The sequence below is a fragment of the Emys orbicularis genome, chromosome 4 (genome assembly GCF_028017835.1).
Source record: "Emys orbicularis isolate rEmyOrb1 chromosome 4, rEmyOrb1.hap1, whole genome shotgun sequence".
NCBI classification, from domain to species: Eukaryota; Metazoa; Chordata; order Testudines; family Emydidae; genus Emys; species Emys orbicularis.
In genome coordinates this window covers 41,954,706-41,981,768 of record NC_088686.1, presented here as the reverse complement: position 1 = coordinate 41,981,768, position 27,063 = coordinate 41,954,706, and the positions used below count along the sequence as shown (strand labels likewise).

The 27,063-nt window shown below is 42.1% G+C and overlaps 2 protein-coding genes across 2 annotated transcripts; one reads left to right on the top strand and one right to left on the bottom strand.

Annotated features, from left to right (window-relative positions):
• Nucleotides 1-55: 55 nt before the first annotated feature.
• On the top strand, nucleotides 56-4,632 carry SLIRP (SRA stem-loop interacting RNA binding protein). The gene is made up of 4 exons (XM_065402828.1): nucleotides 56-160; nucleotides 565-623; nucleotides 2,632-2,739; nucleotides 4,492-4,632. Exons 1-4 carry the CDS (start codon nucleotides 85-87, stop codon nucleotides 4,564-4,566), a joined length of 318 nt encoding a protein of 105 aa, XP_065258900.1. The 5' UTR covers nucleotides 56-84; the 3' UTR covers nucleotides 4,567-4,632.
• Nucleotides 4,563-25,809, bottom strand: SNW1 (SNW domain containing 1). Its single transcript, XM_065402827.1, has 14 exons — nucleotides 25,685-25,809; nucleotides 24,000-24,153; nucleotides 21,725-21,886; nucleotides 14,493-14,588; nucleotides 14,294-14,400; nucleotides 13,377-13,481; nucleotides 13,216-13,285; nucleotides 11,453-11,518; nucleotides 10,078-10,194; nucleotides 9,252-9,393; nucleotides 7,925-8,021; nucleotides 6,450-6,567; nucleotides 5,476-5,639; nucleotides 4,563-5,394 (listed from the first exon to the last, which is right to left on the bottom strand). The coding sequence occupies exons 1-14, from the start codon at nucleotides 25,696-25,698 to the stop codon at nucleotides 5,196-5,198; spliced, it is 1,611 nt and encodes a 536-aa protein (XP_065258899.1). The 5' UTR covers nucleotides 25,699-25,809; the 3' UTR covers nucleotides 4,563-5,195.
• Nucleotides 25,810-27,063: the final 1,254 nt, after the last annotated feature.

Below are 27,063 nucleotides of genomic sequence, written 5' to 3'. Positions count from 1 at the left end.
ACAGCAAAAGCCGACGGACGGCTCGGATCTGATTGGCTGAGGGGGAAGAGGTCGGAGGTCAGAATTCGCTCTTCTCCTTTCAAGATGGCAGCGACGCGCGTCGCCTCCCGGCGAGTGTTCGAACTCTACGTGTCCCGGATCCACTGGACTGTGGCCACCAGTGAGTCCGGGTGGCAGGGCTGCCCCTTCCCCGTGCCGGCCCACCGGGACGGGTCCGGGTCTCCAATCACGGGGCGGTGTGAGGGGCGGGCCCGGTCCCCAGGGCTCCTTGTCCGGCCCGCAGAGGGGAGCAGGAGCCGGTCCCCGCCCGGCAGTAGCTGTCTCCTGTCCGGGACTCCAGCGGGGCGGGCGGCTCCGTAGCTCCCCCCGTCATGCCACGCCAGTCTGCTCCAGCAGAGAGGCCAACCTCGTGGGTGGAGCGGGGCGTGTATCGCGGGGCAGCCTGTGCTGCCCTTGAGGGGGCATGCGAGTGATGGAGGGATGGGCACGTCTCACAGCGGTGGGGCCTTAGGCACAGGCCCATTGTTGTGGACTTCGTTGTGACTGTACATTTTTCTCCCACAGAGGAACTTAAAGACTATTTTGCTCAGTTTGGGACTGTAAGAAAATGCTTGTTGCCAGTTGTGAGTATCTGCCTTTCTTTAGCTAATTCTCCCTTTATCCAAAGTAAATTAACACTGCTATTCATCATGTTATTTATCATATAATCAACAGGAGCTGGAAAGTATCTATGAATTCATATTGTCCAACTTTCCCCACTAACTTGGGGTTGTTCCCTATGAACAAATGCTTAATTAGTTTAGTCCCCAGTGAGACTTCCACTACTTCTCGTGAGAATTTTTTCCATGGCCTTGTCTATCACTGTTAGGGAGCCTTTTCTTGTATTCTGATCAAATTTTCCTTAATTTTGTCTCCTTACTATATTTCCTTGGGCCACCCTAAATAACTCATATACCTCTTGTGGTTCATGCTTTCAGATTCTTATAAGCAGTTATAGCTAATATTTGGAAAACACTTCAGAATGTTAGAAGTGGGAGTCTGGACTTTTGGTTACTATTACCAGTGTGCCTGCTGATGTACTTAGTGAGATTGGCCACATAACCTTTGGGAGCCTTACTTTACCCATCAGCAAAGTGGGCATCATAATCTCCTATATTCGTTTAACTCCTATGATGCAAGATGTTATACAAGTAGGTGCCTTAGTTGGTGTTAACTTGGCTTAACTGGATATACGGTATTTGATTCTGTGTGTTAAATAATCTGAAAAGTGATTTTGCTGCTTCACAGCAGCCCCTTGGTAGGCAATGAAGGGGCCAAATGGGGTGGCTGTTAAGTAGAATAAAGGATTTTTTTTTTTTAAGCTGGGAAGATGGTTGTGGATGCTTCACAGATATGGGAAGACACCCATTGTTAGGAAAAATGGCAGCTGGCTGATGCATGGTGGTTCATCTAAACAATGCTCCTGCTGCCTCACTTTTCTCAGTTGTCTTATGTAAAAATATTCTGACTGAATGGTGGTGAATAAATTCCATTCTGAAGGTATAGCAGATGCATCTTTGCCTTTACTCTAATTCTATGTGAGTTTAAAATATTTCTCTAAAGCTGTCTTAACTGGTAGGACACTGATTACTAGTCCAGTTTCTCAAAAATTAATATTTCAACACGATAAAAGTATCTTGTCCCCTCACTGATAACCCCAATGTTAGTAAGCTACAGCTGGACAACAAAACAAGCAACCCCCTGAAATTTCTTGTTGTGAACTGATCATTTTACCTAAGAGTAGGTTTAATAAGAATTGGAGACCACTTGGGAAGTGCGTGAAATTATTGGGCACTGCAGGGAATCATCTTTTTTCCAAAAATAAAACTGATGTCTTTATCACCACTCTTTACGGGACACTACAAATCTCACACTATGACAAGGCTAATGTCTAGACAGAAGATTCAGCATAAGTTGGAAGTGGTGCTTCTGGTCATGATTGAAATTCAGTGGCAGAACTATGTAGCGGACCCAGGCCTAACTAGCTGTAGCTCAGGCCTGAGGTACTTTGGCAGATTTGGCTATTGTAGCTGGCTTTCCTCTTCGTGGATAGCAATGCGTTTTTAAAGTGGCAAGTCCATTAAAAGGAATTTAGGAAGTCATGGATTTTTTTTTTTTCCCCTATGCATCTTGCTTGTCTTACTAGGAAAGCAGATTGCAATCGTATCTTAGACTACTGCTGTAATCCTGTTCCCTCACTTTCCAAGGCTCAGGCTTGTGATTTAGATCAACCTCCATTTAAATGCTGCCACTTGTGGTAGACAATAGATAATGCCTTCAGTCTTGAACAAATAACCACTCTGTGCTATCCAGCCTTTCAAACTAATGTTGAAAAGACAATGTTTTTGGCTACTGGACTCAAGTTGTTGGGAGGGGAGGGGAGGCAGTATCCAGTTAAATTCAAGTTCACAAGGCAGTTGGGCACAAGTGTTCTGGAAAGGGTATGATGGGCTCCTGAAAGAAAGTATTTAATTTTCTCTAGTGAACTAAGGATCTTTACCATGAAAAACTTTGTAAGAGGGTGTTGTAACAATGTATATGTAGTACTTTGTCAGTCTATTGAGCTACAATTTATTTTGTATTTGGGGCTAGGATAAAGAAACAGGATTTCATAAAGGCTTTTGCTGGGTTGGATACTCTTCAGAAGAAGGCCTTCGCAATGCATTACAGAAGGAATCCCACATCCTAGAAGGTGTCAAGGTAACAGCTTGTTTTAAATGAACATTTTATTTTATAAAAGAAACTGAACTCTTACCTTCTTTTGAGTAGCCGGGGTTGTTGAGGTGTGTTCCGTGTGCCTCACCCAACACAAGTTGGATGAACCATCTAAACACTACAATAGAAGTAATGTAAAATTGACAACTGTAACACTCCAACCTATAACTACTGAGAACTTTCTCTGAAGTTATCCCAAACCTCTTTTCCAGATAGTGTGACTAAGTAGACTCTGCAGTGTCTCTTGAAAGTCAAACTTCCCTCATGTTGGACTAAAAGGAAGAAAACAAATTCAAGAGTAGAGGGCTGTCCAAGACAGCCTTGAATGTAGCCCACAGCTATATAAACTTAGGGACAGTCTATATCAGTGGTCCCCAAACTTTTGATGGTTGCGGCCCCCCTTACCCTGTCTGCGAGCCGGGCTGTGCCTCGGGGGGTGGGGGGAAGAAAGATGTGGACAGGGGTAAAGGGGCTGGGGCCAGGTGTGGCTCTACTCCTGGCCCCAATCCCAGCCCTGGGCTGGGAGCCCTGGCACAGGTGTCATTCATATAACCACAACTAAAAAGAGTGGCCTTAAAGGATGGGGACACACACACACCGCAGCTGGCCCATGCCAGCTGACTGAGCGTGCAGAGCTTGGGCTACATAGCTGTTTAACGGCTGTGTAGATGCTTGGACTGGAGTTCAGGCTCTGGGATCGTTTCCCCTGGCAGGGTCCTAGAACCCAAGCTCCAGTACAAACGTTTACACTGCAGTTAAACAGCTGTGTAGACAGAACCCAAAGTCAGCGGGCATAAGCCAGCTGCAGGTGTTTAATTGCAGTGTAGACATAGCTGAAATAGTCTCATGTAAAGCATATTGCACACACTCATACTGAAGGTCAAAGATCTGGATGACACTCCCCATCAATCAAGGCCTTTCCAGCCAAGTACAGAAGGGCTAGAAGGTGATGGTTTGGGCCACTAAGGCTATCTGGAAATCCAGCACCACATGAGGATTCAGAAGAAGCCTTAAGTTTTGTGTCATAGGGCAGGCATACTCCCTCACCTGAATTTTTCATTTCTTGCTTGTGCAATTCAGTATATTGCCTCATGTCCACATTGAATGTATTGGCTCAATGCCCTAAAACTTGTGTGGATAATGCTAGAGTCAGACAACTGAGTTGTCCAGGTTTGATGCAACAACTTTAGAGCAAAGTATCAGAAAAGTGATGACAGTAGAGCCCAACCACTTGCTGTCTCCTTTAGTGGCCCCAGTCACAGGAAGAACAAGACACTGGCTCCTGAAGTCAGTGATTGCCCCAAACTACTCCATCCTTTCGGGGGGGGGGGGGGGGGAGGGAATGTCTCATTTCCTTACAGAACAAGGCCTTTTGTCAGTATTGTTTGGGACCCTTTCCCTACTATGACCATTTTTCCTCCCTGTAGAAGACTATGCATAGGCAGTTTATCCCATTTAATCCTAGACAATTACTTTCCACTAGTTTTACATGTAGGTCCGGGGAAGCTATTAAGATTTTTCTACCCACAGGGCAGCAGCTATTTCCAACTTTCTTGTTGGGAACCTAGTATCTATACTTATGGCTCCTGAAACTGCACGTGTAGCAGAGCAAAATACCTTCTGAGAGCATCTGTCCCAGAATGAGATCAGTGGGGATGGAAGATGTGTCAGTTGTCTCCTGTTGAAGTTGAATAGAAGTTTCAATTGTGGTTTAAATAGCTGCTTTCACTATTTCAGCTCCAGGTTCAAGAGCACAAACACAGAAGTTTTCGAAGCCAATATGCAAACGAAGGAATAGCTGACATGAGTTAGCAGCAGCAGGAGACTTTATTTCATCAACATGTAAAGAAAGTCTAAAATAAACATTACTGACGGGAAGTGTGAGAGTATTTGACTTTAAAACAGAATCCAGCTGTTTCCCCCTGCTGCAGCTGTATAGTTTATATTTGAGCTGGGAGGGGAACAGTGAATCATAAGAACTCTATCCTACAAGCTCCCCCAAATTCCATTTATTACAGCATAAGCAGGGGGTTAGCTATATACACAAGGAGAACTATCATATTAAGTAAAAGCTTTGCTAGTTTAAAAAAAGCAACAAAAAACTAAAGCTCCAGGCAAGGGTATCTTACCCTGAGAGGCTGGGACAGAGTTCTTGTGAGTGCTGATAGGGCAGAGGGGAATAGCATAGCTAAAGCCCTGCATAAAGATAATATGCCCCTGAATGGTTCAAAACAATCTTCCCCCTCCCCTGTTCTCAATGGGTGGCTGTCCTGGTTAGAACTTAAAAGAATCATTATGCACATCTGTCTACACTGCACAGAACTGCTAAATTGCTTCATGTATGACCATCCACTGTACACTCCTGCTGATAGATTAAAAATGTCATGAGCATGAAGTCCCCGTTTATAGTCCATTCTTAGTACTCAATTAGGTCAGTCTATTCACTCCTTCCTCCTCTTCTTGCCCTCATGCTCATGTTCTTTAGGGCGGCTACTGTCAGAGGGCCTCTTAGAACCCCCATGCTGTTTGGCTTCCTCCAAGAACTTGTCCAGACCGAAGGGATCTTCCTCAAATTGAACGGGTCCCTCTCTGCCCCTCTGTCTACGGTCTGAGCCAGAAAATTCCTTATCAGGAACAAACCTGCAGCAGAAGAGAGATGATGTTCAGTCCAGATTGTTTTAAATGGCACCAGAACATGCTGAGTTTCTTCTGTTTTCTTACCTGTTAGTCTTTATTCGAGCCTCTAAGTCATCTCCATACATGTCTTTGTCCACATTTTTACTAGGTCTGTAGATGTTCTGGGCCATGTCTTTACCGCTTCTCCACGGCTGGTCATAGACATTGTAAATTTCATCCTCTCCTCCAGCAAATCCACTGTCCATACCCTGAAAAGGAGAAGAGAATGGATAATATGTGAGGTACTAATCAGAGTAGGATATGAGCGTTTTCAAAAGCTCAGTGAGGTAACATTAAGCTGATGAATTACAGAGAGGTACAATATATAATGTCTACTGATCATGAACTCTCAGTGCTACAAACATCTGCTGTGTAAATTTTTCTTCTTCCTGGAGGTCTTTCACAAGAAGTGAGAACAAATAGGAAAAACTATTGTAAAGTCACTTGACAGGAGGACAAAGGGGCACATACAGTTCTTTCAATTACCTAGACTTCAGTGATAGTGTTGATTTCAAAGTACAGTTGGGACCCAGTTAAATAAAACTTACTGCAAGTGACAATTGTTTGAGAAGCATTTTCAATATGAGCAGTAAAACATGGAGTTGCAATCTGCCACTTTCCAGCTACTATTAACTTCCTGTTCTGAATCTATGTCTTTACCATCTGCCTCCTTGTCGCAGTAGCACATTTCCCTTATTTCTTTATGGATTTGGTGAAAAGTGTTTCAAATGAAGTTCCTTCATTCACCTGACAGAGGGTCATCATTCAACTAAGTGTTTAGAGAGTATCCAATCACTTTAGTATCACAGCACTAAATGAAGGGGAATCAGAACAGCTAGCTGAAGTGGCTCCTGCTCTGTCTTACAGCATGTCTGTCTGCCTTCAAAGCTTTCCTCTGTACATCCAGCAGAAAGGGGTCACTAATTCTCTGCACTGGACTGTCCCTACAAAGGGATGAATTGGCCCAACATTCACCTTTTAGAAATAAACACAAGTGTGAAGGGGTCTCATTTCTTTACCTTGCTCTGGTTGAAAAGCCTCTGGTCATACTGGACCTCATTGGATGTCCGAGGGTTGGGAACACCCAGGGCAATAACTTCACTGATATCTCTGTTCTCATTTCTCTGCAGCTTTGACCTGAGTTAAAAATGTAACAAAATTAACATTCTTCATTTGGAAGATAATCAAAATTATTAAAGTTAAGATTAAAAATCATGACCTGCTGTTGGAGCTATGACTAAGACAGTTTCCATCAGAAGCTGGATTTTGACCCCGCAACTTCCCTTTTTAGGCTGAAGGTTAACGTGGTCTCTTGGCACAGGAGACATTTTGGGGAAGTCATGCTTTAGTTGGGGAAGGCCTTTGAGTTTGCTTTTCCACTGTTTAACATCACATCAAACTGGTTTGGGTTTAGAAACCTGTATGTTTGCTTTCAATTAGAACCAGTACAGAAGACCATCTTAGGAGGTTGGGTGGTTAATTTCAGAGCCGATCACCACAAAAATTTCAAAAGTGCAAGCTCTGAAGTCTTTGGGAGGTTAAAAGTTGGTCTGGGCAAACACAGAGGCTTAGCAGGTGTAGCCTAAAGAGTTCAAACTTATTTAATTCAAGCAAAACGGTTCAATGAACTGGAACCACATACCGGGGTGAAATCCTGGCCTTACTGAAGTCAACAGCAGGTTTTCAGTTGACCTCTGGTCAGAATTTCATCCCAACTGAGACTTTACATGGTTCCTAGGCTCTGTGTATCACTAAAACTTTGGTTCACAACTAAATTCCTCAGCATGCTTGCAGAATTTATAAATGCCTTCAGACAAATGGTTCTGGTTCAGGGTATATACATAAGTTTGAGAGCTCTTTGAGTTAAATAGCTTCTGATCAAGAAAACTAGCTTCCCAGGGGCTAAGTGCCATACTAACTACTACAAATCTTTCACTAATTGTAGGTATGTCTACACTACAACTAAAAGCCCACAGCTCGTCCATCCCAGCTGACTCAGGCTCCCAGGGCTGCAGGACTGTAGATTTCTGGGCTCAGGCTACAGCCTGAGCACTCGGACCCTCCCACATCTCAGGGTCCTAGAGCCTGGGCTCCAGCTCAAGACTAGACATCTACACTGCAATTAAATAGCTCCTAAGCCCAAATCAGCTGGTACGGGCCAAATGTGGGTTTTTAGTGTTAGTTCCTTAAGATCAAAGTGCACATCCTATAAACTCAGTTTCCATGAAATTAAATGCTTTGCAGACATCCTGTGAAACTTGAGTTGTGTGATCTAAACATTTACTCCAGGAACTTACGCACACTACTGGCAATGCTGATAAAGCTTTTAAAATCCTGTAACAGAAAGTGAGGGAGGAATACCAGTGAAGCCCTCTCACCAATACAGGTCACCCAAACTTGGCCATGGGTAGAAACTTCTTTACTGTTATTTCCACTGCCTAGGAAGGGAGTTGCATGAATACAGCAATTAGATAAGCTGCTCTTCCTGACTCACCTTTTGTCAGGGGCTGCTCTGGAAAGATTCCTGTCATGCTGTCTCTCTTTGCGACGGTCATGTCTGATTTCGTCCCTTTCTCTAGCTTCTCCATCCTCTGTACAAACACATTTAAGATTATCAAATAACAAGTATAATCAACAGAGTTAAACCAGTCACCACTGCAATAACTGAAATCAGTGTTGATTTACAGAAGATGAAGGGCTCTACCACTTTTTAAATTAGATATTTAACAAAGTGAAAAAGCAGAATTAAAACATCCCTTTCTAATGACATTGAAAGCATTTCTCTAACACCTGGGCTTGACAAGACAGATGGAGGATGCAGTCTGTCTGACTCACGTTTTCTTGGCTTTCAGGGGTTTAAGTTAAATCCTCAAGGGATACTTTTCTCTCTGCAACGCCTGGGGATTAACACTTGGCAACTCCCATGGAAGTTAAAGGGTGTCAAGGGATAGGTCCCCATGTACTACAGAAGAGTTATGCTTTGAAGTGTTATTAAAATTAGGTTTTAGTATCCAAAGAACAAGCCCTGGCATGTACGCACTTCCAGCTGTAGGGAAGAACATCCAATAATTGAGTGGATTTATCACCAGACAGTATGTTTGCTCTTTGTAGCTGGTACCTGGATCTTTGACATAATATTTCAATCCAGAGCATACAGCTATTCCAGTACTTGGGATTCACAGTTTAGTAACTAACAGGTCTAGTGTTCAGTGTGAACTAAAGCCTGCAGAGTTTTGTTTAAAATAAGCCCAGTTACAGGGATGCAAAAAAATTCCAGTTTGACATCCTCTAAGACTTAAAAAAAAGCTCATTTATGTTTTGTAAAGTCAGATTTGTTCTTGGCCTGTGACTGTCTTATTGTGGGTTGGCATAAAATATGTAACTCAGTTATAGTCCCGTGAAAAGAATCAGAATGGAAATATCGGCACACTCTCGACAAGAGAAGTGAATTAGTTTGTTCCCCCCAATCTCTCGCTGTCCTAGCCCCTCCTTTAAGTCAAGGGTTCCCTCTACAAATCCATAAAAGCTGCTCCTTGTTGTGGTCAGAGTGCATCTCTAGTTTTCTGAAGAAACTCCTCTGCAGCATTCACTGACACGGGAGCTTGGGGCTCAAAATCTAACTGCACTCCCACTAACTAGCTGAGTTGACTCTAGGTCACTCAAGCCACGAGAAGCATTTGCTGTACTTAGCAATCGCAGTCTGAGTTTAGTTAACATAGGCTCTCATATTCTTCCAACTAGTTTAAAGGGTTCAAAGTAACATGAAAGCAACTTTAATATCCTGACAAGATTTCTTGCAGGGAAGGAGAGGAGGGATGTACCTTTCTCAGCATGGGTTTTGATTCCAGCTCTCCTCTCTCGGGCTTTCTGGGCCATTTCTCTGAGCTTTTCCTCATGCTTTTCCTTTTCTTTCTGTGCCATCTTTCTCTCCACCTGGGCACGCATCTCCACAGCCTCACGAGCCTGCATGAGATTAAGAACACTTGTTAATATGCTGGTAGGGCAAGGGATGCAAGGAGAGCAACAGCTATGAAACTGCCCACTAAACAGACTTTGTTTTCAATAGGAATCAGATTGTAAATATGAAACAAAACCAGGTAGCCACATAGCCTAGCAGCTAAGACTAAGGGCACGTCTACACTTACCTCCAGAGCGATCAATCCAGCGGGGGTCGATTTATCGCGTCTAGTGAACACGCGATTAACTCGACCGCCAAGCGCTCTCCCGTCGACTCCAGTACTCCACCGGAGTGAGAAGCGTACATGGAATTGGCGGGGGAGTGTTAGCAGTCAACCTACCGCAGTGAAGACACCATGGTGAGTAGCTCTAAGTACATCGACTTCAGCTACACTATTTTCGTAGCTGAAGTTGCGTAACTTAGACCGACTTAGCTTCCCCCCTCCTCCCCCCAAAGTGTAGACATGGGGTAAGGAAAGAGCCACAAGCTCCCTGGAGACCAGTCCATGCTGAGCTGTTGATTCAAATATCTTGATGATATGACTTATATGTCTCATGTCAACCCAAGAGGAAGATGGGAGTAGAAAGCTACAACGTCACTCAGTTGATTTTTTCCCAAGGAAATAAAAATACACAGAAGAAAATGATTACACCAACCATAACAACACTGAGATTAAACAACAGCCTGACCTTTCTGTCAGCAATGTAGAGAGCCTCAGCCAGCTTGGCAAAGTTTTCATTAATATGAACAGTCTGCAGTCCTCTGCCATCTGCAGCCAGACGCTTGTCTAATGGAATAGTGTAACCCTAGAGTGAAAACAGACAGACACTTCATCACCAGAAAGAAATGTGGAATACTGAACAAGGAAATCAAAACCTTTACCCGTCGTTAATATGCTTCAGTGGACTTTCTTTTCATGCATTTGCATAATTATGCTGGAGAATACAAGCCTCGTCTCCAGTCTCCTTTTTTCCACAAGGATCATCTATTTTTTCATCTAGCATCTTTTACTGGGATGCGAGTGATCATCTGCAATTGATACATCTCAGCTCTTGACTTTGTGTTAAAAACTAGTGATGCACTGTTTCTGGTGGTAGCCAGTTTTAAAATCTGTGTTTAAAAGCTGATTTCTCTGAATTGTTTTTAATACATATAAAACACTAGTCACTTCAGAACTCTGTGTCCCCAGGAGACAAGGCTCCCAGTGAGGCTGGGAGATAGTTAGGGTCTGCCTCCACCTCAAAAATGCAAGTCTATGAATAGTGCAGGTATTTTGGGAGATATTTAAGACAGGTTTCTATGATGTTTTTGCTTAGCTAGGGTTTAAGCAGTTTTAACCTAAAACGCGAGCCTCTAATCACTGTCAAGCACAGTTAAACAGTTGCATTTGGGTAGGAAAAAGTACCACAGCATGTTGCTTTTCCTGCCTCCTTCATTTGGAATTTCTGCACAGCAGCAACTTTGAGAGAATGGTCAGAATAGTCACTGAAATTTTATTATATTAGTATCGCCTGCAAACACTGATCTACTGACAGAAGCAGTGGGACCCCCTATTGTTCTTGCTGAATGGCACAACACATACGTCCCCTGCCAGGGAATAATTTAGTTAAATTGGAGATGGAAAATGCACTAGTTTTAGAAGGCATAATTGAGAACTATCTGGAGAGTCTGAGTGAGTGTAAAGAAATGCACTCTGTCCTCTGATGCCACTTTCCCCTTTTATCAGTTTAATTGACTTTCACAAAGAACCCAGAGGTTTTGGTTTCAAGCTCCACATACTGCAATATTATGGGGATTTTATTAAATACCATTTCTTCTCTCAACACACATAATCTCTTCCATGAAGTAATATATTCCCCATCAGCTCTGTGCTCCTGTCATCTTGACACTCATAATAAATAGGAGAGAGAAAAACTGAGCTCTACAACTGTTCTCCATTCTGAAAGCAGACAGTTTACTGAGCTCTAGAGGTTTAAAGCCAGTATTATTCAGGCTGCAGATCATTCACAGAAGTCTCTCAGCAGGATGCAATATTAAAGGCTGAGTTTATGACAACTTAATTACCTTTGCATTTTTCCAGTTTGAAATGCATGGAGGAATTTTCCACTCTTGTTGCTCTTTCACGGTCATCTGAATTGAGAGAAAGGACAAGGGAGGGGGGTTGGGGGGAGAAGAGAAAAGACTTTTGTTAGATTTATACCAGTAAGGAAAATTCTCCACTTCCTCTCTCTCAAAAAGACAGCTAGGGAAGTATTGGGACAAGTCAGAAAGCAAAGGTTCTTTGTAAAGAAATAGCAAGATGCCAGGTCATGGTTCCATGATGAGCTATAGCCAACATCCTGGAATCCATGATTGGACAAAAGTGTCCCATGGGGAGGAGCAGAGAAGTCACTGAGCCCTACAAAAGATGCCAACCATCAACACAACACCCCAAGTTGTATCCTACTCTCTTCCTCTCGGGACTGGCTATCCAAAGGAAGGGTGGTAAAAGACAACACCAACTGAGCCAACCATGCAGTACAACTAAGAGAGAAGAGACCAACCCTCCTCTTCACATGCGAATATGCTTAAATTACATCGCATCATCATCAAAGACACCGGTTAATATCAATTTAGATCCAAACTAAGACAATCATGTGAGCTAAAGGTTTTAGGAAGGTGTGAAAATCCTTCTCTAAAGCAATTTGAGGATGCTCAAATCACTCCAACGCTCACTAGTTTCTGTGTGGATGTATGCGTGTCTCTCTATGAATTACTAACTGTTCTCCAAAGTAGACACCAAACCTCTAAGGGAGTTATTGAAACAGAAAAAGATCTCTGGGTTAAACCAATATTGTTCCAAAGTTCCTATAAGTCTGGGATTTTATAAATCATTCTGTGTCTGTGCCAGACTGCCAGAAAGATGCAGGCATTGTGTTAAAGTGGGGAGGGGAATGTATTAAACAAACCAAGCTTAACAAAAATTTTCAAACAGTGAAGGTTAATGGGAGAAAAAGCCAAAAGGGAATCTATGGAAAATTATTTTAAGAGCTATATTTCCCTAAAACCAAGACAGGCAATAGCCTTTGCCTCTTAGCAGACATTGAGCTAAACTGCTCAAGTCAAAAGGAATGTCTCCCCTTAACCTTCCTGTAAAACTTTAAGAAGCTTGTTTTCCTTAACTTGCTCATAATTAAATTACTAAATGTAGTAATTGACTAGCCAGATAAATTGAACCATTGACTTGTACCCTCAATTTGACCATTGTATTATACCTTTATAAAAATTATAAGTTAGCTGGTGACATATTTCACTTGAACTTGTTTGTTTGTAACTGCTTGCTTAATCTTTTAAGAAATTTATAAGAGATACATTGAACTGGTTTATTTCTCAAAACTTCAGCACAGACTAAGTAACCTGCATATGAAAAAGGTAAAATTGTTAATCAGTCCTGAGCCCATATTATATTTTAATTACTTAAAATAATGCCCTGTTAGTCCTACACACTGCAAGAAACAAATGCAGGAGGCTGGTCAAAGAGCAGTACTGATATCCTAGGTCTAAAGCCTCACCAACCCTCCAAGCTGAGAAGAGTCACAGCAGTGTGAGCCTTTGTAAAACAAGGGGGGAATTTAAATCAACCTTTGTGACGGTATATAGGAAAATATACCTTCAATACTGCCCAGGCACAGAATTTTACATTTCACACTAAATGAATCACCTAGCAACACACCATAAGGCAGAGGAAAGGAGAAAAAGCACCACAGGTACCAGCTAGATCTCAATAGAGTGGGGTTTGAGAACACACGCTAGAAGCCAGACCAGAAAATAGCAGCTACATTCAATACCTTTCTGCTAGGGGAGTGCATTACAGGAGCAGGAGGAGAAGGTGGCCCACGAGGAATTTTCTTGTTAATCCTGAAGGATAAATCACAGTGTGATCAATAGGCAGTAAGAAAATGTGCTTATCAAAATCCTCTACTTGCTATGAAAAATTCCAGGTACTCACTTGAATCTTGGAGGTTCCATGGGGTCCTTCTGCATCTCCACCATTCGAATAACCCTCTGTTTTGCTCCAGAGTTGAAGGCCACACCCTGCTGAGATGGTGTGTATCTGAAGAAAGCAGTTGAGATACATTCAGTTCTCTATACACTGCCAGCCTCATCCTTCCTCATTTAACTACTCTGCATTTCAGTTTTGTTCACACCAATTTTTTAAAATGCTCTTCAACACGAGAATGCACGATGTAACTAGACATTCATTCAGCATTTGAACTGCCCCTTTTCAGGCTACAGTGTTATAGTGTCCTGTTTCTGCAACGGGACAAAGTAGAACATTTAAATTACAAACTAGAAGGACGAGAAGAGTCTTATCTAGTCAGATGCCACAGTATATGCTCATAGACATTGTTGGACTACGCACCCTGCTATGGCCCAGAAAAGCCCTTAATATACTTGCAGAAGTATGCTCTGAAGTGACCGAAACCCTGGTTTGGAAGTTTCTTGTGGCCACCGCTGAGATTCCTTCTAAATAAAGACTAATCTTGTAGTTCAGAATTGCTTTAGAGTTGGTCACACTATGTAAAGGGAGAGCCTGCTTATAAAGACCTCATTTTGAGTGGAAATGCACACATCATGGTCAGTTTCCCCAGCACACTGTGCCCTCTGTAACGGGACTAATATCATATTCCAGTAAAAAGCAATAACCTTTTAAAATGTTTTAACTTCTGGTGTGAAGACAATCAACATGCTTCAGACTAACTCGTCATTAATAATGAAGTCTACATTTCTTGAATTAAGTTTCACACTGCAGCCTCCTGCAAAGGAGTAAGCTTCAAAAGAGAGGACCCTCATCCCAAAAATCAAGGCATGCTCTTACTAACCAATTCTACACAAAAGGATTATATACTTTAACTAAGTCCATACCGGATGTACTGAGCAGGAGCTAGTTTGTCGGCTGCTCGGACTGGCATGGCTGCCGCAACTTTCTGGGAGACAGATTTCTCCAGGGCTGCTCTCGTCTTTTCAGTTAGCTGTAATTGGGAATATAATGTTGAGTGCCATAACAAAAATGCAAAAAATAAAATGTAGCTTTAATAGCTATGTGCATCAATGCATACAATACCTCTTTCACTGCTTCCTCATCAGGTCTTTGCAGGTCAGGGTCATCCACATTCATAACCTCTTTAGGTACCAGATCTGTATATTTGCTGTAAATTACCTGAAACACATTATAATTGATCAGTGCTGTGGAACAGGAATACATGGAAATGCACCATTCCGCAAGGAGATATTTCAGAAGATAGCTTATCCTTTTGATAATATCTAGCATTTATATAGCAATCATTCAGCTTCCAGGTGCACCACAGTAATCAGGATTTCTCAAAAAACATCTGTGAAATAGGGAAGTAGTATAACCCCCATTTTACAGATGGAAAAACTTGAGGCAAAGAAGTGACCTGCCCCAAGTCACATAGCAAACTGCCATTAGAGCTGGGATTAGAATTAATGAATTCCTGGCTCCCAGTCCCTCTCCTTTTTTGGGATCCCTCAGCAAAGCTAGAAAACCCAGATTTATATATCAGTTTTCAAGAACTAGGGAAACTTAATTCAAACAGCTGTCCTGCTTTTATACCTTACATCATCATCTTCCCTACCTCCTTGAAATTGCTAAATATTTGAGAAATCTCATGTTTTTCCTAGCATGAATAATTCAGTCCTCCCACACACAATTATTAAATCTTAAACCCCAATAATAATAATATAGGGAAGGAGTGTTACTGAAAGGTTCATACAGAAAAAAAAAAAACCCATTGCACCTAGAATTAGGATTTTACATCTGTCTCAATAAGTAACATCAGAAAATCCTGGCTCAAAGGGTTAAAATCTCTCAATAGCTATTCTTGCAAGTAGAAAGGTGGAATAAACTGCTCCTAATAGTGTATGCCTAACTATAAAACTGACCTGTAGCCTCATTGTTAAATTAGCACACAAGAGCCATTTACTGCTTCTTATCCACATACTCCAAAATTAATAATCCCTTAAATGAGCATCACTATTCCAGCATCTCACAAAGCCGAGTGAAGGACATCTGAAGAACAGTATTCCTCTATGGTAATTAACTATAAAACCCAAGAGCCTCACTGCACGAAGGACCAAGCAATCGAAGGAGCTCAGAATATTCTCAGAGACAAGAGAAGGCTAAAGGAGTTATCTCAAAATTACAATATACCTCTGTCAGGTGATTGGAGCACAAATGAGCTTTGTGAACTAAATCCACAACTCATTACCCACTAAACAGACATTCTACTTGTGTGCAAAGTGACAGTAAAGTGGATGCAATGTGGAGATTAGTCTGACATTAGTGGTGATAACCAATATTCCCACCTCCTTCAAAAACAAAAAAAGGTACAAGTATCTTATAAATTTTAATTGGACCACTTTTTTGATGAGGACGAAGGAAAGTCAGGTAAGAGAGATTCATCGCTATTGGACTTTAGAATTTCATTTTGAAATTATTCCAATGTGGAGTGATCAGAAATCAACTTACTGGTCCCACTGAAAGATTCCTTTTACAGGTTGGGGCAGTCGTAACAGGCAAAGACTAAATGTTTGTGTGCTATGGTGCTATCAGAAGAGATTGCTCTCTGATATTCCTATATCTGAAGGCACTTCACCTAGTAGTAGAATCTGATCATACATGCTTAGAATTCTATAAGAACAGGCTTATATGGAGAACTTCCTTGCCTAAAACTTGTCACATTGTAACTGTTTAAATATTTTTTCAACAATATGTTTGATTCTATATATTCAAAGTGGCTCTAAACAGAGCTTTATCAACTACATATGTAAAGTAAGGATCACTTGCCTGCCTGAAATGCAGCCATCTACAGGATGGAATGTGGTAACCCCGAACACTACAAAACAGATTTTTCCATTTTGGTCTATGGCAAAAGTGACTAACTTCAAAATTCTCCCCTGCACTTCAACTGGAGAAGGCACCATCTATTTATCCAAACTGGAATTCAGGTCACTCCACAAAGACCCAGGATTAACCCCACTTCTCAAGGAAAGTTCTATCAAAAGAGATGGATATTACTCTGATATGAGTAATGAACCATTTCACAAATTATTAGGTCTATTCTATTCATGTTCTCATACTATAGCCATCACTGTGATATCCGAGTTCTTTTATCAACATGATTAGCATTGCTGACAAGTGGTTCTCTCTCTCTCTCTCCCCGCCACCCCCCCCACACACACACACTCCCTCAGGAGACAATTATATGTGGCTTTATTTTAAATGTATGTTGTGTTATGTGTTTCCATTAGTGAAAGCAAGAATTAAGAAGAGTGCCTTCTACTTCAAACAGAAGACGGTGAGGTTTGTGGTGGTTCTTACATCACATGAGAGTTTGTTCCACAGTGTTGGCCCAGCCCTCAAGAAAGCTCCATCTCCTGCAGACTAGCTTTATCCGTGCAGTAGATAGTTCCACTGTGTCCAAGGAGTGCAGTTGTCAAATGCGGTCCTTGTCCTGGAGTTTTAAGTATCCTAGGCCCTGATCGTTAAGTGTTGTAAAGACAAAGACCAAGACCTTGAATGTGATGCTATATTCTAGGGAGCCAGTTTAAAGTAGAAGACGGGCTTGCGATGCTCGTAATAGCTAATGTTGAGGAGACGTATCACTGCATTTTATACTAGTTGTAGTTTCTTGAGGTCCGACAGTTTGAGCTACAATAGTGCAATCTACTTGGGCATTAATCAGGAGATAACATCCAGGCTAGGTCATCATCTGCCAAGACAGTTTCCTAGACAGCTGAAGGATGCAGAGGAGTTACTCACAGATGCTGCTATGTGGGAGTTTAGCATCAGAGAGGTATGCAGGAACTCTCTTGGGCTATAAAATTTGACCAGTTCAGGTCAGTTAAAGGAGACTGCAGCATAGTTGCAAACTTCTCCAAATACTTTCCTCTCTCTATCAGCATGACCTCCATCTTTTTGAGGTACAACTTCAACCAACTGTTCTTCATCTATGAGCTGATTTTTGTCAAGCACTGGGCTAACTTAGCAAGAGTGGTGTGGTTATATGTTGTGATGGATAGACAGAGCCATGACATTTGCTCCCTTGCTACAAGGCATGGAGAAGAGAAGCATGCGAGTTCCATAAAAATGGCCTTTGAAAAACAATGTCAGTGAAAGGCAGCTAAGTAGTATCACCTCCAACTCCACATACTGTCACCAGCTTCTCCACACACAGCCACTGTACTGGAAAGAGGCTAATTCTGCCATGGTAAGGGTGGACTTTGGGGACAGCTGCCCTATAAGGTAAGTTCCCCTAACATGGAAGCATAACATTAGCCTCAACAAGACAGGTAAGTCAGTGATGCTCCAAGAAGCATTAACTTATGCTGTGTGCCATCTAAATTCCATCACAAGCCACATGGGCAAAGCCAGTATTGGAATAAGCTCTGGCAATAAAGGAGCCAGGTGTGCTATTGTGGATCATAAACCAGATATCCATAAAGTCAGGTCTGGATTTATCTGTAGATGCCTGGCATTTATCAGGCTGCTTCTGCCATCCTCAAGAAGCAGAGGTGATGCATCAGATCTTCAAGTACCCACAAGCCCAAAGTTTTTCTATGGAAGTTCTTTGTACTCGTGTTTTTTATATGAAAAGGAAACATAGGAGGCAAATAGCGGAAGTGATGGAAGTTGCTAGTAAGCCACCTAGATATAAGAGTTGTAGTAATAAAACTGTTCGGCAGCGACAGTCTCCTTCACAGAAAGGAGAACTATTTAATTCAAATTTGAGAAAATCCATAGGCTGTGGCGAAAGCAAAATAACGTATGTTCTTAGCCCAGACAAATAAGCAGCTCATGAAGCAATCCCAGTTAGATCCAGAACACCTGGTGGGCCTATTTATAAACATCTGCTCTTCTTCAGTCATAGGTACTGAAATTTGAAGAATATTTGAATTATATGTATAGTCCAGGCTATTAAAGATTCTATAGTCAATCTTATTCATATTGTGTAATCACAAAAGTTAGATCTGTAAAATCCACTTTAGGTCACCCAATTCACAGCAGGCCAATGAAGAATCATTTCACATACCATACTTTCTAATGCTTTCTCATGTCTCCTTTAAAACATCTAGCAATGGGGCTTGTCACTTCCATAGTAGACTATTCCACGTCATTCATTTTCCTGAGACAGAATCTAAGTTTTCTTTTTCTTTATTTCACCTCTTAGTCCTAGTTATGTCCCATTGTACCACCATAAATAATTCCTCTCTTCCCTAAGTGTTTATATTCAAATATCTGTAGGTGGAGTCAGCATGGTCCAGGATTCAGAGCATAGGACTGGGATCCAGGAATTTCTGCGTTCTAATCCTGGCTCTGCCACTAACACATTGCCTAGCCTCAGGCAAGTTACTTATCCACTCTCTATCTCCACATACTCATTTTTAGCTAGGAACAACACTTACCTTCCTCACTGGAGGCTGTGTGGATAAAGTTAAAGTTGGCACAAATCTTTGAAGATTTAAAGTGTTTAGTATTTTCCCCTTGCCTCCACTAGTCACTGCTTAGCCATGCTATACTTCGTTGTATTATAAATCTCTAGCCCTATTTAACAGCTACTTTCCAATTCTTGTGGCATCTCAATGGAAGTCTTGTTCACAACTAAACATATTGCCATTATGTACTTTTATTCCTTCAAATCACTTTCAGTTCACATGAGAGTTCAGAGCAAAACTGATTTTAGCCCATGTTTCAAATATGCTGTAATAGAGTGCTTATGTCATGAAGATACACAATACATGGCATTTATTCAACATATATAACTGACTGGATTTTCAATGTATTTAAATGACTAATAGTTTGTCTGAAGCGTCACACTGACAGTTGCATAATAAACTTCAGATAAGTGTAAAAGTAAAAACAAAACAAAACTAATCTGAGTTTTTAAAAAGTAAATGGTTTTTAACCATCCTAGTGTTCGGATTAAGGAAATTTTCACCCCTCAAAGTTTGAGTCACCGTCACATTCATTGGGCACTTGATACTTTTAGAAAGCTACACCCGTTCCCCATCTACCTTGGGGTTTTGAACAGCACTCATCCCTATAAAAAGTAAGTGCTCTTCCTAGTGCTTAAATTTTCATGGGGATATCCATCAATCCAGGAAGAATCTGGAGTTCCTGAACAATTATCCATATCAACATCTCAATGATTTTAAATTAAAAAGCCCTCTGTGTTCAGCTCTTTCTTTTCAGATTTCCTTTAGGTTACTCTGGAGAGAGAGATGGATAATAGTTACTGTGGCAAGGAAATGGTCAAACATCTGATCTAGTCAAACCTCACTAATTCTCCTGTCCCCACACCTGTTTAAGGAAAATGAAAGCTTTGATGTAGTCTATGATCCAATCCACCCTCTCTGAAATATGGGCTCCTCATAGTGGGCTTGGGAGTTTGCATAATGGTCTTCTAAATGTCAATTAAGACACCACAATACCCAATTTAACCATTTCCTTTTAGGAATCACTACTACAGATATAGGAGCCAAATCTGTCCCCATTGAAGTCAATGGGAGTTTTGTCACTGACTTCAGTGGGAGCAGGTCTGGGCCCAGAACGTCTTACAGTATGGCAATTTTAAGTCAGCAACATTGCCCACCCCATATTGCAATGCAATGGAAGTTGCAATAACAAAATAAGACTCCAATCCAAAAGAGTTAAAACATGAAGACCATCAAAAAAAAAAAAAAGGGTAAATGTTACTGTGACACTGGCAGACCAGGTGCCAACTCATGCCAAGGCCCCAGGCCTCACTGAACATGTACAAATGCATAGCTGGAAGCCACTCTTGGCTACTTGTGCGTTAGCATTAGCAAATAAATATTAGATGTTAAGTTGTGTTTAGTGTTTTATAAAATGCCTGTAGCATGCTGCATGTATTGTTCTCATGCAACTATACCCCACGTTATAAAGTGATAGCAAGCATTTGCATTGTAAACCTCTATGTAACTCAACAAACCAGGAAAGAGACTTGTGCAATACATTTGTTGTATGTGTTGATGGTCTCTAACAAGATGTTAAATCCTGTTAATTAAAGGCAAATGAGCCGTTGTATGATATCAAGGACTCTGTTAAGTGCATTCCTCCTCATCATCTTCGCCCCTGCCCCCATGACGAAGGGACTTATGTGGGAACTCTATCAGCTTGATTTCTGAAGGAAGAAGATATTAAAATGCCTCACAAGGAAAAATGATAATCTCTTTGCCGTTTGAACTCTCACAGGGCCAGAGACTCCAAAATGAAGCAAGAGATCCACCAGGGTTATCCCTGGGTTTGCCCTGAAAGATATTTTGAATTAAAAGATCACTACAACCCTGTTACTCTTAGGATTTAGATTGCAACTCATTTGTGTTATATGCTTGCTTGCTTTAACCTGTAAATAACTCTTACTTCTTTTTCCAAGTTAATAAATCTTTAGTTAGTTTATTACAGAATTGGCTACAGGCATTGTCATTGGTGAGAGATATACAGTACAAATTGATCTGAGGTAAGTGACTGGTCTCTACCTGAATATTTTTTGATTTTGGTGTAAGTGACCATTTATCACTAAGTCCAGCTTGCTTGAGTGGCAAGATAGACTAGAGAGCCTAAGGGGACAGTCTGTGACTCACAGAAAGACTGTATAGTGATACAGGAGTTCACATCTGATACTGGGTTGGTGAAATCTAATTACAGAACATTCTACCAATTTGGGGTGTCTGTCCTATTTTTGACAATCTGCCCTGAGGTAGATACTCATGGTCATGAGTCACTCCAGAAAGCATGACAGTTACAATAAAAGCACATAGGGTCCATTTTTCTGGAAGTTGTGCTTGTGCTATTTTACTGCCTGCATTTCATAGCCAAAAAAAGACCCCTAATTTGATCATGAATTACAGAAGTCTGATGGAAGGCTGACTCTGACAAGCTGACCCTCATGCCTTGCTTTCTTTAGAATGCCCCATGATGGTCAAACTCCAGTATGATACTCGCCATCAATAGACAACTTTTGAGTAGGCACTTTCACCCACATTACCTAACCTCTGTAAGATCACAAAGTTATTATCACAGTTTCAAAACAGAAAGACTCAAGTAGCTCTGGGTCACCATATCCTCACAATCGTGCCACTCATATCTGACTGATCTTACCTCACCTCCTAAACTTAACAAAAAACGTCAATGCTTAAAAGTGACCATCTAGATTTCCAATGTCAAAATGGTGACAGTTTGTTAGAACAAACATGTTTAACCCAATTTGTTTAAGGCTTCCAGACACACGTACGCCTATTGTAAGAGTGTATTACCTTGTCCTTTGACTGTCCCTGTCGAGCTATAGCGTCGTATTTTATTTTTCCTTCTGCATCCACTTGAACGGCCAAAGCATTGGACATTTTCTTCTTTCGGCCCATATCCAATGGGTATTGGGCCACATGGATTTCTGGGAAAGCACCTCCATCTCCAAAATCCTGCACAGAAAGGAAACAGAAGTGAGCAATAAATGAAACGTGGCATGAAACCAAGCATGAGATTTGCCAGTATTTTTCAGCAAGGAATGGGAGCAGGGAGTGCTTTGGTTCCAGCACAATGGCCTTGTTCCCAGAGTGCAACAACCAGACTATACCACAGTATATTCTTTCAGTGGGCAGCAGAATTCAGAATTCTTAAAATAGAAGAGAGATGCATTCATTTTCCTTCGGTCAATGTCCAGAATTATTTGTTGCTCCTATCCCTGACTGGAATATGTCAGACACTACCACAATACAAATAATAATCACAGAATTAGATTCATACATGAATCAAGGAGTTTGAACTTCAAGTATTTTACTATTACAATAAAGCAACTGCAAACTACTAATGTTACAAGAGTGACAGTTTTCTGCTGCTAAGCTATATTTGGTATTTGTCACTTTTCACAGCACAATTAGCAGTGGACATTTTTTAGCAGCTTATTTGTTGCTTTAACGATGAAACATTCTTTTCACAAAACCTGTAGCTCACACATTCAAAATGGTAGGTATGCCAGACTCCAACACGCTGGCATTTGGGTAGGAGTTCCAGGCCCCCATGCTTCAAGAGTTCTTACATGCCCTTTCACTCAGTATTTAATGAGCTGAAGGAGACAGGCCTCTCAAACCAGACCATTCTGAATCCGTAACAGTTGAGATACATCTAGGATTAGTGCTCCATACACGCTAAGAACAATCTGATTTGAGTTACCAGGGCTCTTTCATTCAAGTGTCACATTCCAAGACCCCAGTTACAGAATTAAATAGTCTTCATACCCTAACCAGACCAAAAGCTAGTCATTGGTCAATAAACCCAAATGAGATTCCTTTTCATAGTACTCTTGCTATGTTAGAGACTGATTTTTAAACTTTGTTTTTATTCTCTGGGCCAAGATCATGCTTGGAACAGTTTACTGCTCTTAAAGACATTTGTACTGATCTACCAACTGGATAGATACTTGTAACAGTCCTTCCCACATACTTATCAAGCTCATGTACTGCTTGTGTTTGGAAGTGAGGCTGGATGCTATTTGAAAGCCATGACACCCAATTTTAAAAAGACATTAAGTACTGATTTCTATCTTTAGCAGTTTGAGGCAGTGACTACTAAAATATTAATTTTGCTAATTAAAATGCAGTAGGGAGAAGAATTAATGAAAATGTGGAAATTTTAAGATCTGATATCTCATCAGACATTGAAACTAAAAAAGAATATTGTATATTAGTGGAAAGCAGGAATTGCTATATAAGATATCCTTTTCTAGTCCTGGTGGTTTGCAAAGTATTAACACTTCAGTAGAGTCACTGGTCCCTTGTCCCAGAAGTGTTGTTGTTGTTAACACTGGTTTAGGACTAACCACACCAAGTCTCAGACCTCATGCCAAATGTCATTTTAAATCACTGCAAGGAATTTCTGGGTCAAAATACAAAGTGTCTTGGTGCAATTTCTCAAAAACACTTGTTTCTCACTCCCAACTTGTCAGCATTTGCAGTTGAAATGAGATTAACCAAGTTCAGGGTCAAGACTAAGAACACGAATCATTATCTCAGGTTGCTTTTGGCAGTTATATATTTAACACTGAATGTCTGACAAATGCCAGTGCTTTCTACAACCACAGGAGAGTAAGATAATCTGTTACTTATGAAAACACTGTAACCAAGAGTTTGTTCTCTGATGCAACTCTTTTTAGCTGTCCAACTGTAATCATGCATAGAAAACTTTAATCTGAATTGTGTATTTAACAAATCAGGAAAATGAAAATAGGCATGTGTTCAGAAGGCCATGATCTCAAGGGCTGCTTGCTTTCACTTTATAATATTCTCAACAGGGAAGGTAATGTACAATATAGCTAGAAAGTTTCTATGGTAAGTAGTAATACTGTAAAACAAAAACAAACCCAGAATATTTCCACCTGGACTGGTGGACATAACCAGTCAATTTCTCATATGGTGGGGTGCTATACAATTTTCTGTGCTATAATCAAGTGCTCAGATTTAATCTATCCTTTTTAAAATAAAAAATACATCAATAATAAATGAAAGCTATCACCAGAGCGTGAATTCAAATATTTACCTCTAGCATTCGTGGTATCCATCCTTTCCGATAACCATATGGGGGAGGTTCCCTGCGCGATGACACCAGGGCAGTCTGTCTTGACCTCTGAGATCTTGCCCTTTCTTCTAACTCTAGCTGGTCCTGAGACAGCTGAGTTGGGGCTGGTAAAAAACTGCACAAACAAAAAGAAAAGGATGTTAACTTTGACAGCCTCACCCACTCAACACAACTGAGATCAAATGCAATATTTGAGTCTGTTATTAGAGTATTTCAAGGGACTGTTAATCTTTGCCACTGATCTGTGTTGGATCAGAAATGATTTATAACACGTAATAGTTGAGTGCAGGACGTTTCAACTGGGCCACAGCTGCTACTGAGTTGAAATGTTGAAGGTGGCACTCTTTCTCCACCTCTCTAGACTTGACAGAATTAATTAATACATATTTCCAACCCCTATTTGAACCAAAGCACAGCAGGAGCCATGTCTGCCTTTTCTTTAGCAACAGAGCAGTATGAATCTTACAGAACATAACGTAGATCTTTCCGTGTAAGTATGTTTTCTACCATTCTGTCAAAGTGAATAAGAAAATTTCCTCCAATTCTTAGTGACTCTCACATAAATAGCCACAAATAGACACAATGATATACCTCATTCTCACTAAGATTTGGACTAAGTACCCAAGCTATACAAGATGTTCCTTTCTCTGGGGAGGTGCTCTGGAGAAAGTGTGCACCTCTTGTTCCCACTGGCCAAGAACAAAGGACTCAGTTAAAATTCCAAACTTTTAGCTTCCCACGTTTCGCCTCACTCTGCACCCCCACCTGAGTACCAGGGCTGCCCCTCTTTACATGTCCTTAAGGAAACGTTTGGCTGCCAAAAGGTTTATGTGTCAGAGTAAACACAAAAAGAGATATGCCTTAAGCTAGACAGAGAAATGACACTGATCTTTCAACTTCTCTCAGTAGACTGCCCTAGGACCTAGATGGAGCTGTGCACGCGATGGGAATCTATCATCCCAGCCCACGGGTGTCTGCCTATATCCAGAGCGTTATGTGCAACCCCCGTGCACAGGGATGTTCTGGACAACGCTGCATCAGACCCCAGGCTCCCTATGCCCCGGTCTCCACGCAGGAGTGGCTGCGTAGCCACTCGGAGAAGGCATCACACCCTAGGGACCCGCTATCCCCACACGGGGGGTGAGGAGGGGAAACTAACCCTTTCAGCTCCAGAGAGCTCGCTGCACATTCTGGAAGAAGGGTCCCGTCCCTAACTCCCTCTCCAGGGCCCCTGTAAGGGACCCCCGTTGTACAGGCCCGAAGGGTGGCCACAGACCTCCCAACCCGGGGTGCACACTGCCTCCCGCAGCGCCGGCCTGCGAGCTGGCAGCTCCTACCCTCCCCCAGTGCTCAGCCGCTGGCCGAACCGGGACGCAGGCCGATGGGAGGTGTCAGGTCCCCGTACCCCGCCCCGTCTCTCCGGCCCTGTCCCCCTGGCGGCGGGGCCCGCGGCTGGGCGTTCGGGAAAGGCCCCGGCTCGGTGCGGCCTACGCGCAGCCAGCGCGGTTTGTCCCTCGGCGGGGACAGGAGCCACCTCGCACCCGGAACAGGGCTCGCCAGGACCCGGACCCTGCGGGGTGTAAGTGGATTGGACCGTGAGCAGGACGAAGGGAATCCGACCCCAAGCGGAGACCAGCCCCACCAACCTGGTGAGCGCCATCTTCCTCTTCTCACTTGGATCGGGCCTCGGGGGCCCTGGCCAGTGGCCGCACGGAGGGAGATCGCAAGTGCGCAAGCGCGGACATCAAAAGCATCTGGGAGTTGCAGTCTCTCTCTCATCTTTTCTCAGCGGGAAGGTCACATGCTACACTACGCAGACGTCTGACCGAAATGTCTTATGGGAGTTGTAGTCTTCCTCACAAGCCTGCCTCTAGAGTAAACTAGATGAACAACGAGGAGTCCGGTGGCACCTTGACTAACAGATTTATTTGGGCATAAGCTTTCATAGGTAAAAAACCCACTTTTTCAACATGTTTCTAATGCACATGAGCAGGTTGAACGCTTGTGGGAGTTGTAGTCTCTCTCTTCTCCAGGCCATAGAGGGCTGGGAGGTATCTGTGTTCCAAAGGAGTCTGAGCACTGATTAGGGAACTGACCTCTCCCCTTTCATGCTGATGCTCATAGCTACTGAAGCTGCGATGGGAATTGCTGCCTTTTCATGCTTGTAGGCGCTGTGCAAACACCCTTATGTAGCACAGTTGTGGGGTTTTCCCTTGGGATGTCTGATCCAATTGGACAATGCCAGAGCTTTCTTCCATGTTCAGGGGTGAAGCTCCATGCCCATACTCAGTCACCACATGGTGATCTTGCGTCAGGATGTGGTGCATTGTGTTGCACTCTGATGACACAACACTGGTGTCATGACGCGATATTGTTAAGTTGCGACTAACCATTACAACGTCAAAAAGAGTCAGTAGGATGAAGCAAAACAACAGTCCCTGCACCCACTCTCGGATATTTCTGGCATTTCCAAACCGCTGCTGCCAGAAGAATGTCACAAATCCAACAAAATCAGGATAATCCCAGGAAAATTGCTTAAGGTGGCAATTCTGAAGGAAGGGAGCTCAATAAAATATTTGCATCTTTTCTCTAGGGTGACCAGACAGCAAGTGTGAAAAATTGGGATAGGGGGTGGGGGGTAATAGGAGCCTATATAAGAAAAAGCCCCCAAAATCAGGACTGTGCCTATAAAATTGGGACATCTGGTCACCCTACTTTTCTCAGACCTGCCTTCCACAAAGATGGCTGCTGAGCCCAGCAAGTTAACATTCTAATTATCTATCAGCAGGATAAATTGTTCTAGGGAGTGACAGAAAAATATAATGTGATTGCAATGAAACTTCTACTAATTCTGGTATATAGTACCTAGGAACCATAGGTTGCTGCATTAGAAATAGGTAGGTAGCTTGATTAAGATGATGATGAAAAAAGTGGTAAATATTATAAGCATTATTATGAAACTCTGTCACAGGTAAAATGTCCTTAACTAGATTTAAAGAAAGTAACTCATATATTACATTAAGTG